This window comes from Motacilla alba, chromosome 3, assembly GCF_015832195.1.
Source record: "Motacilla alba alba isolate MOTALB_02 chromosome 3, Motacilla_alba_V1.0_pri, whole genome shotgun sequence".
In the NCBI taxonomy this organism is placed as follows: domain Eukaryota; kingdom Metazoa; phylum Chordata; class Aves; order Passeriformes; family Motacillidae; genus Motacilla; species Motacilla alba.
The window spans coordinates 58,450,377-58,466,091 of record NC_052018.1 but is presented as its reverse complement, the minus strand read 5'-3'; the positions used below and the strand labels follow the sequence as shown (position 1 = coordinate 58,466,091).

General features: G+C 36.7%; 1 protein-coding gene across 22 annotated transcripts in view; it reads left to right on the top strand.

The window, feature by feature from the left end:
• The window catches only part of SYNE1 (spectrin repeat containing nuclear envelope protein 1), a 289,549-nt gene that overhangs the window by 150,365 nt on the left and 123,469 nt on the right, over positions 1-15,715 (top strand). For all 22 annotated transcript variants that reach the window (XM_038130885.1, XM_038130887.1, XM_038130886.1 and 19 more), the window contains 13 exons: positions 682-846; positions 1,990-2,162; positions 2,994-3,147; positions 3,282-3,425; positions 5,669-5,833; positions 7,133-7,450; positions 8,197-8,352; positions 9,012-9,182; positions 9,906-10,232; positions 11,472-11,624; positions 12,866-13,033; positions 14,135-14,311; positions 15,169-15,315. In XM_038130885.1, coding sequence (XP_037986813.1) covers positions 682-846; positions 1,990-2,162; positions 2,994-3,147; positions 3,282-3,425; positions 5,669-5,833; positions 7,133-7,450; positions 8,197-8,352; positions 9,012-9,182; positions 9,906-10,232; positions 11,472-11,624; positions 12,866-13,033; positions 14,135-14,311; positions 15,169-15,315 — 2,418 coding nt within the window. The remainder of the gene's footprint in view (positions 1-681; positions 847-1,989; positions 2,163-2,993; positions 3,148-3,281; positions 3,426-5,668; positions 5,834-7,132; positions 7,451-8,196; positions 8,353-9,011; positions 9,183-9,905; positions 10,233-11,471; positions 11,625-12,865; positions 13,034-14,134; positions 14,312-15,168; positions 15,316-15,715) is intronic.

Here is a 15,715-nt window from a genome sequence, read left to right as displayed (position 1 = left end):
AACCCTGAACCCTTTTGGATAGCCATGGATCTTGAGGAAGATCCCTCTCAGTAATTTCCAAAGCCTGTTACATTGACTTCACTTTAGTTCTCTGTCACAGTGGAAAAAACACACTCTGCCTTGTATTCTTGTTCACCTCGAGCCTTTTAGCAACGTAACTACAGCATTTGATTGCTGTAGTTACAAAACTACAGTTTTTGATTTGTATGAGTGTCAGTGTTTTTTCAGAAGAATGATTTTACCAGTAAGAGTCATTGAGGAAAATAGGTCTTTACCAAATATCAACAAAGCAATATTGCTGCTGTGGTGTAGCTTCTCAGGCTTAAATCTGTTGTTGCGCTGGCCGATTTCACAAGTTAGCTTCCATTGCAACACTGACATGGAACTTAAAATGTGATTTACCAGATGTTTAAGAAAAAGTGAAACTAGAAAACTGCAGTTTTAGATTTAGAAAATAAAAAAATTACATTTCTGAGATTTTTGTGTGTATTTTATGTTTGGACGATTCATTTGTGTGTGAATGCAAAATCCATTCCATCCTTAAATGTACTTGTAATTATTAGTGTATGAAGCAAACTTCTATGTATAATTGATGAGACTCATTCTAAAGTCCATGAGTTGGTATGGGGAATAGGCAATCCATTAAATAGCTGTTGGTGCTAATTGATGTATGAATTGCAGGAGAAAGTTTCCAGAATGGATAGGATTGTAGCAGAGCACCAGCAGTTCTCACAGAGTGTCAAGGACCTCCAGGACTGGATTGCTGATGCAGTTCACATGCTGGATTCCTACTCTCATCCCACTGCAGACAAGAGTGTTCTGGACAGCCGGATGTTAAAACTAGAGGTATGGAAACAAGAGTTCAAAACCTGCTATTTTTACATCTATATGAAGAATACAAGTATAGGATACTTAATTGTTGCATATTAGTCTAATAAGTGTTGTTCAGATGCTGATTTTCAGTTTACTCAAAAGCAACTCCTTTTGTAGCAGAAAGAGCTCGTTATTAGAACTTTTCTCTAAGAAGTAGATAAGGACCTTAATGACATGGACAACTGCATATATGAAAATTCTTGAAGTAATCAAAAGATGTTGTGTGGCTGATGAAGGTTAAGGGGAAAAAGTAGGGTAGTCACTTCTGTTAGTTTAGTATTTTTCAATATATATTCCTAGATCTTACAGGTGATACAGTTGATTCAGCTGATCTTTTCCTTTAATTATTTGCTTTTTAAATGGTGATGACAGTTAAAAAATAGCAGCTGTTGATAGCAGAACACAATATTGTTAAAGGGCACTATTTAGAAAACAATGTTTTCGTTTTATTGATGTCTTGAATTCTGAGCCAAAGATCTTCAAAATTATAAGGCTAGGTCAAAAAGCAAAAAAATTGTAGCATAATACTAGAATTATGTTTTGGCTTTTGTTCATTGAATCTTTTGGGTTCATGCTTTCAGGCTTTTTGTGACTACATAGTGTTAAAAACTGTGAGTTTGCAACTGCACAGCTCCAGGAGCTGAAGTCTCTAGGCTGACGTTGATGGCAGATTTTATTTGTTGATACCTTCATGCTGCAAATATTTCCTGGAGTGGTAGAACTGTATTTCACCCCTGTAGAAGAGCTTTGTCATTACATCTTGTTGTCTCTATGAATGCATCCTCCTGTTTTCCATCTAAGTGATGTTTTCTTTGGAAACATTCCTTTGGGTGTTTCCTTTGTTTTTTGCCTTTTCACTGAACAGTACCTTTTCTGATATACTCTAAGTACCTGCACAGATTCCACAAAAATGTCCCTGTTAACTAAGGGGTTTTTTAATAGCCTGAACCTGCCCATTCAAAGTCACTTCCTTTTGTGAAGCCCAGCTCTGAACCTCACTGTCCATCTTCTAATTCTAAAGCTGCTAGATATGACCAGGTCATGTTCCATTAAAGCTAGTTAGAATATTCATGTCCAGGTAATGATAAAAATAAAATACATCCACTCACTTCTTAGGGCCTGCTAGCTGTGAAACAAGAAAAAGAAGTCCAAATGAAAATTGTTCTGACAAGAGGAGAATCTGTTCTGCAAAATACTTCTCTGGAGGGAGTACCAGTGATTGAAGGCCAATTGCAAAATCTGAAGGACAGCTGGGCTTCTCTTCTGTCTGCTTGTATCCAGTGCAAGAGGTAAAATGGGAGTGAGGTGCAGAATGATGCTTAGTAACAAAGCACTGTCCAAACTTTTGAAAAGCAATTTTATTGCTTCAAGAGTTAAATTCTTGTGAAATGATTGCATATGCTAAACACTTTGGGTCTAGAAGTTGTGATATATTCATTTGAAGTAGAGGAAGGGGCAGAAAATGTGAGAGATCTAAGCTTTATTAACATTTGTTAACATTTGTCAATGTACTCTTAAAACTGGATTCCATGTTCATAATCTTGAGTATTTTACTTTGTGTTGCACTTGATGATTTGAAACCTTCTCAGAAATTAGATTTTTTCATGGACATTAATGGTTGCTCTGTCCAAATCCTGCCTGCATTTCCACTTGCTACCATTCCAAAGAACTTACTGTAAATTACAGTGTCCAATAGAATAAAGAAATAAAAAGGGAAAAATGGAGATTTCTTTGGTGGAGCATCAATAGTTGCAAATATTTCAAGTTAAAGAAACAAGTGTAATTAAACATTAGAATGCAACAACTTTTGAATGTAAAGGGGCAGAAAAATTCTGATTCTGGGTCTTATGCTTTCAGTTGCAATTCATTTACTAAACCTAGAACGTGTCAGCTACATAAATTACAGATCTACTTAATATTCCAGGTTTGGAAAACTTAATTTCTCTTTGTTAATTAAACAGTGCTGCTAGTTAAAACCTGTAGGATTTTAACAGATTGCTTATCTTGTGATGTATCTCTCTCATAAATATATTCTAGAATATCTATATATGACTGTCTCTCACTGCTCAAATAGTATGGGAACTTTCACTATCACAAAAAAATGTATTTTTTAATTACAGTCAACTTGAAGGAGCTCTCTCCAAATGGACGAGTTACCAGGAAGATGTTAATCAGTTTTCCAGATGGATGGACAAAGTAGAAACAAGTATGAATGCTTCTGAAAGGCAACATGCTGAACTGAGGGAAAAAACAGCTGCCCTCAGCAAAGCAAAGGTGTGTTTGATTTACAACAAACAATCAACAAGTACATAACACCTTAGAGGCAATAAACCAAACAAACTGCAAGATTAATCTGTGGTCTTGTTTTAATGGTGTCCTTTATGTGTTCTTCCCTTTCTGCTTTGCAGCTACTCAATGAAGAGGTGTTGAGTCATAACAGCCTGTTGGAGACTATTGAAATGAAAGGAAAGGGGATGGCTGAGCACTACATTGCTCAGCTTGAGCTGCAAGACCTTCAGGAGAGGTATAAGTTCCTCAAAGAAAGAACAAAGGTAGAGTTTTTCTTCGTAGCACTACTTGTTTAGCTGGCAACAAGGAAAAGATATTTTCATTGATCATTTATTTTTACAGTTAAATGAGGATTAAGAGTTTGGGGACAGCTGTAACTTACTGTAACAGAAACCTACTAGGGTGATTAATAAATCTGTCTTCCTGTACTGAGCTTCACATCTTTCAGAAGTGTTTTAAAAATCAGGAGAATAGTCTGAGGAGCTCCATGTCAAAAGGTTCATTGCCTTCAGCACAGATATAATTTTATCCAGTGTGACTGAAATGTTGAAAAAATCTTCAGACTTGTGATTTGCCTAAATATATGGTTGCAATAGATTTTATCAATCAGTTGAGTGATTCACAAATGGCTGCAAGCTACAGAGATTTTAATAATGAGCACAAATCTTACTAGCAAGTAAACTGACACAAGTCTAATAAGTGCTACATTTCCTGATAAATATTGATTTTGTATATCTGGAAAAGATTAGGACATAGATTAAGATCAGGATGAGGTTTAGGGTAGGATATAAGGTAAAAAAGAAATAATAAAAGACCTGGTGATAGAGATAAAGCTAGGCAATTACCTCCACTTAACCCAAGTTCTTCTGTGAACTAATAATTAAATAATTATTATTTATAATAAATAATTACTATAATTAAATAATGACTAACACATGCTCAGAAAGCCAACTTTGCTTCAGGATAGCAATGTAGTAAAATTGAATTTTGTTGTCTCACTGATGCCTTTGTCATGTAAAATGACAAAATTCAAAATTCAGTCAAAATTCAGTTTTTCAAACACGTAAGTGATTCAGTGTTTTGTGGACCTCTCTTCCACAACTGCAAAAAATGCCGTGCTTGACATAATTCTTTTGAGCTTGTGTGAATAAAATTGCTCAGATTTGCCAGAGAGGTACATAAGTCCTGGGAAGTGCTACTGTCCCATGGGGATACTCTAGTCTACCTTTTTCTCCTGCACGAAGCTGTATAAGCTGCCTTGCTCAGCTTGAGTAACAGCATGGGAACAATAAGTAATGGATGATGGCTCACAGAGGCAAGAGTTCTGTACATCTTACCCCATGTAGCAAATAGCGTTCCTTCTTTCTCTTCCACCCCATATCCCAGGTGACTGGGCTTCCCTGTTCCTAGCTGTGGTGATAGAATTAAGTATCAATAGTGCAATCAACCCTGAGAAAGAAATTCAAAATTCAAACTAAATAGCTGGAAAGTAAGGAATGTTCAAATGTTTTACTGATCCTCTGGCCAGGCAGGAAACCTGATAAGATTCCCCAAGGATTTATGGCCCATGTTTGAGCAGACCAAGACTTGTAATTTCCTAAGCCCCTGCTGAGAGGCAAGAAAACTGGTCTGTCTTTCCCCCTTGCCACTTCTGGGCATGGACAAAGCTTTTAAAAGATGTGATAGGACTCCTATTTTCCTCTTTTCTCCCATTAGACAGACCTGTTAGAAATAAAAGATAAAGCAGACAGTAAATTCATAGGTTTATTCAAGTGTTTGTCTTTTTATGAACCTGCTGCTCTCAAATGAAGCCTGTCTTGTCTCCATGAGAACTTGATTCTCCATTCCCATAATTTCTTAGAGGATGTGAATTACATATAGTGTATTTTACTTGCACTTAGTAATCCTAATCTTGTGCCAATAAATGACACTTTTCCTTCTGTACTCCAGGTATGGTAATATTTTAGTGCTGAAATTTTTGTAACTTGCTCACCCACATACAGAAGACTTGTAGTCTGTTTCTTACTGTGCTCTGTAGGGACTGCAAATATCTTCAAGCCTAAGATAGTGGATACTCCTAACAGAAGATTCCAATTCCATTTGCCAAAAAAAAAAAAAAGTCATACAAAAGAAAAAAAAATGCAATTTCTAATTTCTAAGCTCATATGCTTATTAATCGCCTCATCAAAGTTAATTTAAATTGCTGTCAAAATCAAGGAAGTCTTTTGTTATTAACCACTAAGTGTTATTTAAAAGTAATCCCAGATCAAAATTCTAAATCTTAGAAGTTACAAACTTACCTTCTGGAATAATTATTTTTACCCCTACATGTCTCCCTCTTTCCCTGTAATCAGGTCATCTTCAGAGTTCAAGTACTGTTGAACTCTTGGAAACTTCAGCATCAGATACAAACCTTTTACCTTGATGCATGGCTGGGGTTTATGTTCTCTTGGTTTGACAATACACTAGGGTATGTATACATATTTGTAAATGTTTTCACATGCAGGAGGCTGTAACAAAAGCTGAAGGGCTGCTTACCTTACACCAAGAGTACCAAAGAAATCTGAAGGCCTTTGAAGTATGGCTGGAGAAGGAGCAGGAAAAACTTGACTGTTTATCACATCTTGATGGTGATGCCCAGGAACAGGAGGCAACACTCCGAGATTTACAGGTGTGTGATGTGTGACACCCTCAGGGAAAAAAAAAAAAAAAAAAAAAAAAAAAAGAATTAGATTTAAAAAAATACATCCTGTGATGGTACAGTAACAGAATATTTTATTGCCAGACAAAAATTGTCTTGAGACCAACTTGAAATTGCACTATATATGAACACTTTGTTGCTCCAAATTAGTGCCAGTAAAGGCAGTGGAAATATTGTTGCTCATTTCTGGAAAAAAGTGTCAGGCCTTGAATGAAATCTCCAGTCATTCTAATCCTTTCTTGAAAATGTTGAACTTGTGTTAATGTTGGTCTATCTCTTCTTTTCCCTCTGTGTTTCATAAAATATGAATAGTATTTTCATTGGCGTTCCATCTTTTATTGCTCACAGTGCAGGTGCACCTACTTTCAGGCAGTTTCAGTCACACAGGCTCCCATGGTGAGTTGGAAGACTTCCACTGACTCACTTCAGTGGAACTGAACAGTGAACCCATAGTGCTTTAGTTCTTCCCTAGTTATTGTCTTAAGCTGACTTAAAATGCTTTAATACCTGTTGTTGAAGGAGCAGAAAGTCTGTAGTTGAGATATGAAATGTTTATTACCTTATTCGGGATACTGAGAGGGTCTTTGTATGATCAGAGACTCTGCATATATTTCTGCTCATTATAGTTACTCTACAAAACCCATTTTGAAAATCTGGATATGTATCTCAAGTGAAATCTGAGATGAAACACAACTGTGTTTTGTTAAGGTAATTTCCTTGTTATGTTTTCTAATCAGATTGAATCACTTTGTACTTTCCAACTAAATGCATAAAAATGCCATATATGTCCAGAAGAGGGTATCAAAAATTAATCTGGAGTGTCATCTCAAGCATATGTAAAAATAAAAAGATTTGTTTACTTTAGAAGATTGAAGCCTTGGTTTTTAAAGAGATTCAACTTTAGAATCAGTCTTACAGTCTGCTTGCCACATCTGGAAAGCTTTGAATTTATGCTGTGGTGAATGGATTCCATCCATCCCATGCTGGATCCAGGCAGACAGTGTTTCAGAACTGATGAACGTGGCAGGAGAGGAAAAAATTTAATGCATGCTTCGTCAATAACTTTCTGCAGTTCAATTGACACTAATAGTGATACTTGGTGTGCTTTGTAAGTGAGCATGCTTTAGAGGAAAGACTCTCTCTAATATATGTTTAACCATAGATAACTAAAGAGAATGCCCAGCTGTCTTCAGAGGAGCCAAGGGGGTTTTTGCCATACGTGACTGAAAGCTGTCAATATAGAGTATGTAACTAACTCTGCCTTTACAGGAGCTGCAGGTCCACTGTGCAGAGGGACAAGCATTATTGAATGCTGCTGTCCATGCCAGAGAGGATGTGATTCCCTGGGGTATTCCCCAGATAGAAGACAGAGCCCTGGAATCCTTACGGCAGGATTGGCAAGTCTATCAGCACAGGCTTTCTGAAGCAAGAAGCCAAGTAAATGCCACTGTGAGCAAACTGAGGTTAATGGAGAAAAAATTTCAGAAGGTTAATGACTGGTTAACAAACCTGGAGGAGAAAGTTGCTATCAGGACGGGGAGGAGGTCTGGTAGAGCAACAAAAGAAATGCAGCTTCAACAAATGAAGGTAAAGAATATAGTTAAGGCATTCCTTAAGCAAAATAATATGTGAGGTTTTCATGTCAATTCCTGATGGCACTGTGAAAATGAGAGTAAGCTTTTCAATTTCTTCTCTGTTGTTGACTAAAATTATGAGTCCAAGAGAGCCTTCTAGATCCAGGTTCCTCCCATTTTACTGGTGGAGGTATGGCTATAACAATGTTGAAATCTTGCAGGGAGATGTGTAATTCATATGCTCTGTAGTGTGTGATGATGTAACTGAGTACAAAGGCAGTGGAATGGAAAATAATTAATATGGTAACAAAAGTAAAATGTGACCAACTGTGTTATGAAGTCTCCATTGTGTTGATGTAATAATTCTCCTTTAGTCATTGGAATGAGTAGACGTGGTTCTGAATAAAAACAGGAAGCAGATCTGAAGTCAGGTTACACTTTACAATCATCTTCAAAACTTCAGGTGAAATCCATAGAAAGTCCAGATTGTATTTCTACTATTATTTTTCAAGGGGGAAAAAATTACAAGTATTGTATCTGTAGTAATGAAATGCAGTCCATGTGGGATGAAAATCTTTCCAGCATGTTTGCTACAAAAACTTTCATCAGATTGTGGTTTATTTTCCCGTTGTAAATGAATGTTTACAACCATGTGTTTGTTTTCCTTTTCAATAATTTCCTGACTTAGTTGCAATTAAATTCCTGTTAGTTTAAGATGTTTGAATCAGTCATATAAGTTTGATAATTTCTTTCTCATAGAAGTGGCATGAAGACATTACAATCTACAAAGATGATGTAGAGGAGGTTGGGGTATTGGCTCAGCAACTGCTAGAGGAAAATCTCACTGCAAGTAGAATGGGAAGTCAGGCTACACAGCTTACATCTCGCTACCAAACTCTTCTTCTTCATGTCTTGGTAAGTAATAAAAAATAATTCATTGTTACATCATAAATTGCCAGTTAAGAAGCAAATACAACTGGACTTTTGTGTGTTTAATTAGACTTTATCAGAATCTGTTCATTACTGTAGACTCAATAGCATAACATTCACATATATACTCATATACGTATACACAGAGATTTCATTGGATTAAATGTATTACAAAAACATCATCAGGATAATGGAGCAGAATGCCCTGTCACTATCTTTTTTGATAGTTTCAGGGGAGAATTTCAGAATAAAGTATGATTGAATGCTAATTGACCTCCAGAGAAATGTTTTCAAGCTGCCACTGATACACATTAGTATGTGGAAAATTTGATTTGGTAGGGTAAAATCTTCAGGTTAATCTAAGTAGTAATTGCCTCATGGTACTGTAATGAAAAGTCACAATATAAAAGTTCAAAATGTGAGTACATTTTCAGTGTTTAGTATTAGTTCAGTTTTAACATTGATGATTGACATATGTGCACCCTGACAAGAGCCCTGTAACAATTATCCACTATTTATGAAGTAACTCAAAGCCTATATGTTTTATTAATAAATAGCAATTTATTGTTATCTTAAGCCAATACCAATGATAAACATCTGAGTGGTCCTTGTTTCTACCCCTTACCCTCTGTATTTGTTTGAAGGAGCAAGTAAAGTTCCTGGAAGAAGAAATACGCTGTATGGAGGAGTCTGAATTGTCTTTTAGTGCTTACACAAATTGGTATGGAGCTACTAACAAGAACTTCAAAAATGTGATCACCAAATTTGATGTGGTTGATAAAACAGTAATGGAGAAAAAAGTGCAGAAACTAGAGGTACAGCTTTCTTAAATGCAATTTTTGTTTCTGTTCACAAACAGGAGGTTGTAGTTTAGCGTATGTCTTAACAGCTGCTCAAAATTCTGACTTTACCTTCCCAGAGAAGATAATGGGATAAAACCGCACAGTACAAAACTTTCTGTTATCACATCTCATTAGATAATAGTTTGGCTATTGAAGTTACAAATAGTCCTAAATAACATAGCAAATAATCCTAAATAATATAGTCCTAAATACTAGTCCTATCCTTCTATAAGGCATGCTTGTATCTGTTTTATGTTAGGTTAAGGCTTAAAATAAATTCCTATATCCCCAATTTTGTGCACTGTGTATTTTCTATGTCCTGTGACAAGAAGTGCTTCCTATTTCTCTTCATTGAAACACTCATGTTTCATCCCAGAAGTTGTAGATGAGCTTCTCATATGTCCTGCAGCTTAAGCAGCTTAAATGTAATACACTAAGGGAAAGCTTTCATCTGTTCCAGAATTTGGAGCAGAGATGCTCTCCTGGGAGCCCTCAGCTCTGTTAAAACTCACAAGCCCCGTGCAGGGCAGAAGTATTTGCTTTATCTGCTTCCTTCTAGCTTGACACACCTTAACTCCAGGCAATTTTGTACTAAAAAGTCCACTCATTTTTGCTAGCAATTCTTTCTGTGTTTGTAGCAAAGTTAAAAAAGGCAAGTTATCATACGTTTTCTGTTAACCAAGGTTTTCTTCACAGGTGCTGTTGAGTGATATGGACATAGGCCACAGTTTACTGAAATCAGCCCGCGAGAAGGGGGAGAGAGCTATGAAATATATGGAAGAAAATGAAGTTGACCAGTTACGAAAAGAAATTGGAGACCATGTGGAACAGCTTGAAGAGCTGGCTGGCTCCATCAGAAAAGAGCACATGACTTCAGAGAAGTGTCTTCAGCTGGTAAAGGAGTTCTCAGACAAGTACAAGGCCCAAACTCAGTGGGTCATGGAGTACCAAGCCATCTTACATGCTCCTGTGGAGCCAAAGAGTGAACTCTATGAGAAGAAGGCACAATTGTCCAAATACAAGGTAAAAAGGGGTTATCTCATAATACTACTGAATTTATTTTAATGTAGTGATGCTCAATAAATCCTCTGATCAGGTATTCAAATTTCTTCAATAATTACATGAGATGTTTCTGATGTGGATGTCCCAGTCAGCATCCATGAAAGCATGCATGATACCTGCCTCTACAAACCAGACTGAACCCCAGGATTTGAAATGTGAACATCTTAAAAAGGCGTCCATAGCTGAAAGTTTCCTTTAATGGAGCAAAATTCTTTTATGAGTTCACATATGAGTAATTGCATTGATCTCAACAGAGGTGATTGCAGTTGAAGTGAATATAGAAATCAGTTGGCCTTTCTTGACTTCAGACATTGTCACTGTTTACATTGACTTAATCAGCTTTCTGGTTAAAGCTGGATGTCCCAGCTCAGCTGATATCCCAGACAGTCAGCTGCTATAACCTCCCAAGTTTTTGTCAGGATTTTAATGAAGTGTTTGGGGTTATTCTTCAGTCACAAAAATGAATATAAAATGTGCTGACAAACCCCATTTCTTCTTCAAATGATGTTTTCGTAAAATACTCCAGGATTACAGATGTTTCATAAAATGTGTACTGTGCCCAGCTAAGGTGGATTTAACTGTCCTCTCAGCAGCTCATATAGCGCTGTGTTTTACATTTGTGGCTGAAAAGATGTTGCCAACAAACCGATGTTTTGGTCATTGCTGAGCAGTACCTTGCTTCAAAGCTTTCAAAGCTTCAAAGCTTTCTCACTAAAGCTGGCCAGTACCCCTTGCCAGCTTCCCTGCTCAAAGTTGTATGTCACAGCTATGTGCTTGCTTTCTACATGTTTGGGGAGTTGTACTCTCTAGAGTACAGTGCTAGGCACTCATCACACACCATCTCATTAAGGGGATGGCTTTGGTGATACTTTCCCACCTATTTTCATAATTTGTTCCTCTGAAAAAAATTTATCCCTAGCACTAGCCACTTCATGCACATGAACTCCTTTGCTTCACCAACTCCAGACTGTAGCCATGCTGCTAGCCACCCTCCAAAGGACCTGTTGTTTTTACGTGTGCACAGGTGTTGTCTCAGGGCAGGGCTGAGAAACAGAATCCTGCATTGATAAACAAAGTTCTGCCTGTCTGAAAAGGATGGTATAAACCATGGTAGAAGGCTGTGCATCAGATCAAAGGGAAGTTAGTGAAATACATCTCCAGTGATCAGTAGATGTGTTTTAATTCTTGGTTGCATTGTAGTCCATACAACAGACTGTTCTGTCTCATGAGCCCTCAATAAAGTCAGTGATTGAAAAGGGAGAGGCGCTTTGCGATCTGGTGAATGATGTGGCTTTAAAGAACAACATTCAAGACCTTCAGAGCAGTTACCAGGAACTCTGCAGCAACACAAAGGTAAAAAGGAAGAAACCTCAGGTTTCTAAATTTTTACCCCTCTTTAAGAAATTAACTATTTATTTCATGTTGACAGGTCTGTACAAAGAACCAGCTACCTTTAATTACTCTTGTTCCTTTGTTGGTTTTTTTTTGTTTTCTTTTGGAGGGGGGACAGAAGTGACAGGAAAATTTTGGATATGGAAAAAACTATAATAAATCTAACCAGGGTAGCTGAAATGAATTCTGAGTGTGGCAGGTGAAGTCTATGTGTTTTGTAGCACTAAGGAGGTATGTATCAGTGACTAGTCTGTGTTATTGTTACTACTTTTAAAGCATTTATTAGAAGTCTAAGTGCATTATTTCTTGAAGGGACAGGTGCCCTTAGATTAAACCCTCTCTTGTTTCTGCTTGATCTCCACAAACACTGTTTAGTTTAGTTGTTGAATAAAAGGCACCAGAGAAAACAAACTGCAAGATGGATATAATTTAATTCAGCAAGGGCATTATTAATTAACACTGATTAATTAGTCCATATGTATGTAGTTCTTTGAAAGGTCTAATGCTTCTAAATGCATCCTAAAGTATGATTATTCCCAAAGCTTTTAATAGGTTATACTCCTAACAAGGATTAGCTCTGTAAACCATGTTAGTACTTATGTTTGACCTAGGCACTTTTAATTGCCAATCCAGACACCAATAGGAGATGATTTTATTTTTTTCAAGGTTGATTTTTAGTTTAAAGACAGCCTCTGATCTGTAGCAAAAAAAGTGATGCCAATTGCATTAGATATAATGTTGGGGGCTGAAATTTAGAGAAGCTTCCAAAAAAGAATAAATACTTTTTATTTAACTCAGTGTGTACGTTCTTAATTTGCCTACCACAAGCATGGGCAGTATGCACATGCAAAGGCTGTAAGCAGCAGCCATAGCATTACTGTTAGTGAATTCAATGTCGAGTTGATTGTGCTAATTTCTCAAGTGTTTCCCTTGAATATGGTATTTCATCTGGAATGAAAATACTGCTCGGTACCACAGAAGTAATTATTCACAGAAATGTGTTCACAGAATAAATGTGTGTTTTGATTTCTTCCTTTACAGTCTATTCATTTGAGATTTCTTTACAGGAATATAAATTTAGATGATAATTCTTACTATGTTTTCAAGTTTGTGGTGGGTTTTGGCTTGTGTGTTTTTGTTTTTTGTTTTTTTTAATATTGTAATTACCTGAAAAATTAATTTCAGTTATTGTGGACCTGCAGGCATGTGTTGAAACCTTAGAGGTGAGAGTAAAAGAACATGAGGATTACAATAGTGATTTGCAAGAAGGGGAAAAATGGTTATTACATATGTCCAGCAGATTAGCCAGCCCTGACCTCATGGAAAGCAACAATCTTGAAATAATCACTCAGCAACTAGCTAACCAAAAGGTGGGTTTGCTATTGGTGATCTTCCTTTGTAAAATAGAATTTTCTTCTTTGCTTCTCTGCCTCTGCTCCACAGCTCTAATTATTTGTCATTCCCCTATTTTATTTGTCTTGCTGCTAACTGTGTAAATAAGCATCAGTGTCATTAATGCAGTTAACAATCTGGCTTGTTGTTTGTATCCTTACTTGGAGGGAACTGCTTTTACTCAAAGAGCTTTGTTGTACACTGAATTCTGTGTCAGATTTTCCCTGAGACTTCCCAAAAAATGAACCACAAAAACTGGATTTTGGTCATTTTACTCCTGAAGTATTTTTTTTCTAACACTTCTAAGGTTAAAAAAAAACTACATTGAAATTTTTTTTTGGTATGGATCTGCTAACAAGAGCTTTAGAAATGTGATCACCACATTGGATGTGGTTGATAAAACAGCAATGGAGAAGAAAGTGCAGAAACTAGAGGTACCCCTATTAGGTTGTTCTAATTCTAGGTTCTTCTATTAGGTTGTAGTTTTTAGTCAAGGTGATGTTATGGTTGCTGTTAGTGAAAATCATTTAATACCTTGATATCCAATGCTTTCTAGAAGATAAAAGAGAACAAAATCCAACCTACCACTACCTGAAACTGAGATTCCAATGGCAAATATTGAAGTCTTTAAATTATTTGTGATTGGTGTGTTATTATTTAAGTAACCTCCTTAGATAAAAAATTGGCTCCACCAAAGTCAATAGAAAGAACTGTCCACCATAAAAGAGCTTATGGAATGAGATATGATTCAGCATGAGATTTAATTTGCAGTACTAGACACAAGAGAAGCTGGAAAAGCCCTGAAGAGCATGCAACAAATAAAGATTAGGCATAATCTTGGGGTCTGAGCAGACAGTGTGTACACATTATGACAGTGCTGCTGCTATTTCTGTGGGGTATCTGTGTAAAGACTTTTGACAATGACTTTACAATGAACATGCAATCCAAATCTTGACTATGACAAGACATGTTGTCTGAATTTTTTTTTCCCAAATCTGAAGATGAATGTGTTTATAGGAGGGAGAAAAAATGTTCTGCACCACAGCATATTTCTTCAAAGTATTTTATCTGTTTCTTAGGCTATCATGGAAGAAATTGCAGGGTTTGAAGATCGCTTGAACAACCTTAAGAGTAAAGGTGATTACCTGATCAGCCAGTGCTCAGAACATCTTCAAGCAAAATTTAAGCAAAATATACAAAGCCATCTTCAGGGAACAAGGGACAGCTATTCTGCCATATGTAGCACAGCCCAAAGAGTAAGTCTTGTTTCAAAGGGGTTTTTTTTTTAATGCCACTTAAAAATAAAGTATATTTTTATTTCTAAGAGTTATTTCTTTAAATGGTATAAAACTCTTCCTACTGTTTCCATTTCAATTGAGCCTACAGGTTACTGAGCACTTCATTGTTCCTGTGATACCGCTGAATTCCTTGTGATCCAAATGTTGTCTTGAAACCAGCAAAAGTAGTGGCCTACTGGTTCTAAATCTTGCCACATGCTCACTATCTTCATGTTACACTAGCTTCTGAGCAGCTGCAGCAAAAAATAATAGACCTTTTTCTACTTAAAAATCTAGGGAGCAAATTGCAGTCTTAGTGTTGATAGTTTGCATACATACATAAACAGGTCTCAAGTATGTGCTAGGAAATACTGTCTCTCTCATTAAAACCAAAATAAGAAGGGCCAGCTGGGTCATTCTGTTAAACCAATTAGGAGATCTGGCCAGCAGGCAAAAAAATGCCCAAACAAAACCCAAAAAACCCTAAACAAAACAACCCAAAAACAAACTAAAAATAATCTTATACAAAATCAATACAAAAATGTTGGATACAGGAAAAAGAGAGCATGCTCTTCATTTGCATCTCTGTTTTTTCTTTTCAGAATCTGTGCATTAAATACAGTATTTAATGTCTGTACATTAAATACTAATCTTCTTCACATGTTATCAGGGTGCAGTGAGAGTTTAAGGAGCTTTCAGCCCTTAGAACTTTTATGTACAAGGGCTAAAATCTCAACGTCTTAATAATTCTGTTTTATCGGCAGTTTTCAAGGTAGGAAAAGAGAGACAATGGTGATATTTGAAAATATGATAAACTTACAAAATGTTTTGTTTAGGTGTACCAGACTTTGGAACATGAGCTCCAGAAGCATGTTAATCATCAGGATACTCTTCAACAGTGCCAGACTTGGCTGTCTACAGTGCAGTCAGAGCTAAAGCCAACAACCTGGACAGCGTTCAGCCTGGCAGATGCAGTTAAACAGGTAAAAGTTTAGCACTTGAGAAAGCTCAGTTATTCTTAACAAGGTGAGTTCAGATAAGATATTTAAATGCCTAGAAAGTAGATCTTTTCTAGCCTTCTCAGAAAGCTGTGTAGCCTCAATGCTGTGTAGCCCCAACCCCAGAAGGAATACCTGGAATGCAAAATATCTGTAGGTGAAAAATCAAAGAGGGCTTTTGCTAGCTCAGCTTAATGCTTAGAAACATGTTACCTGGAAAATGTTGGCTAGTTAGACAAATCAGATACTCTGTAGATGTGTTTAGTAGAGGGGTTGTGTCTTTCTCCTTGTCTAATTGCCCATCTATATATAGTGTTCCTCATGAGACCTTTTCACACTGCCATGGACACAGAGTCAATTATCAGGCAATTAAAACAATTTTTCA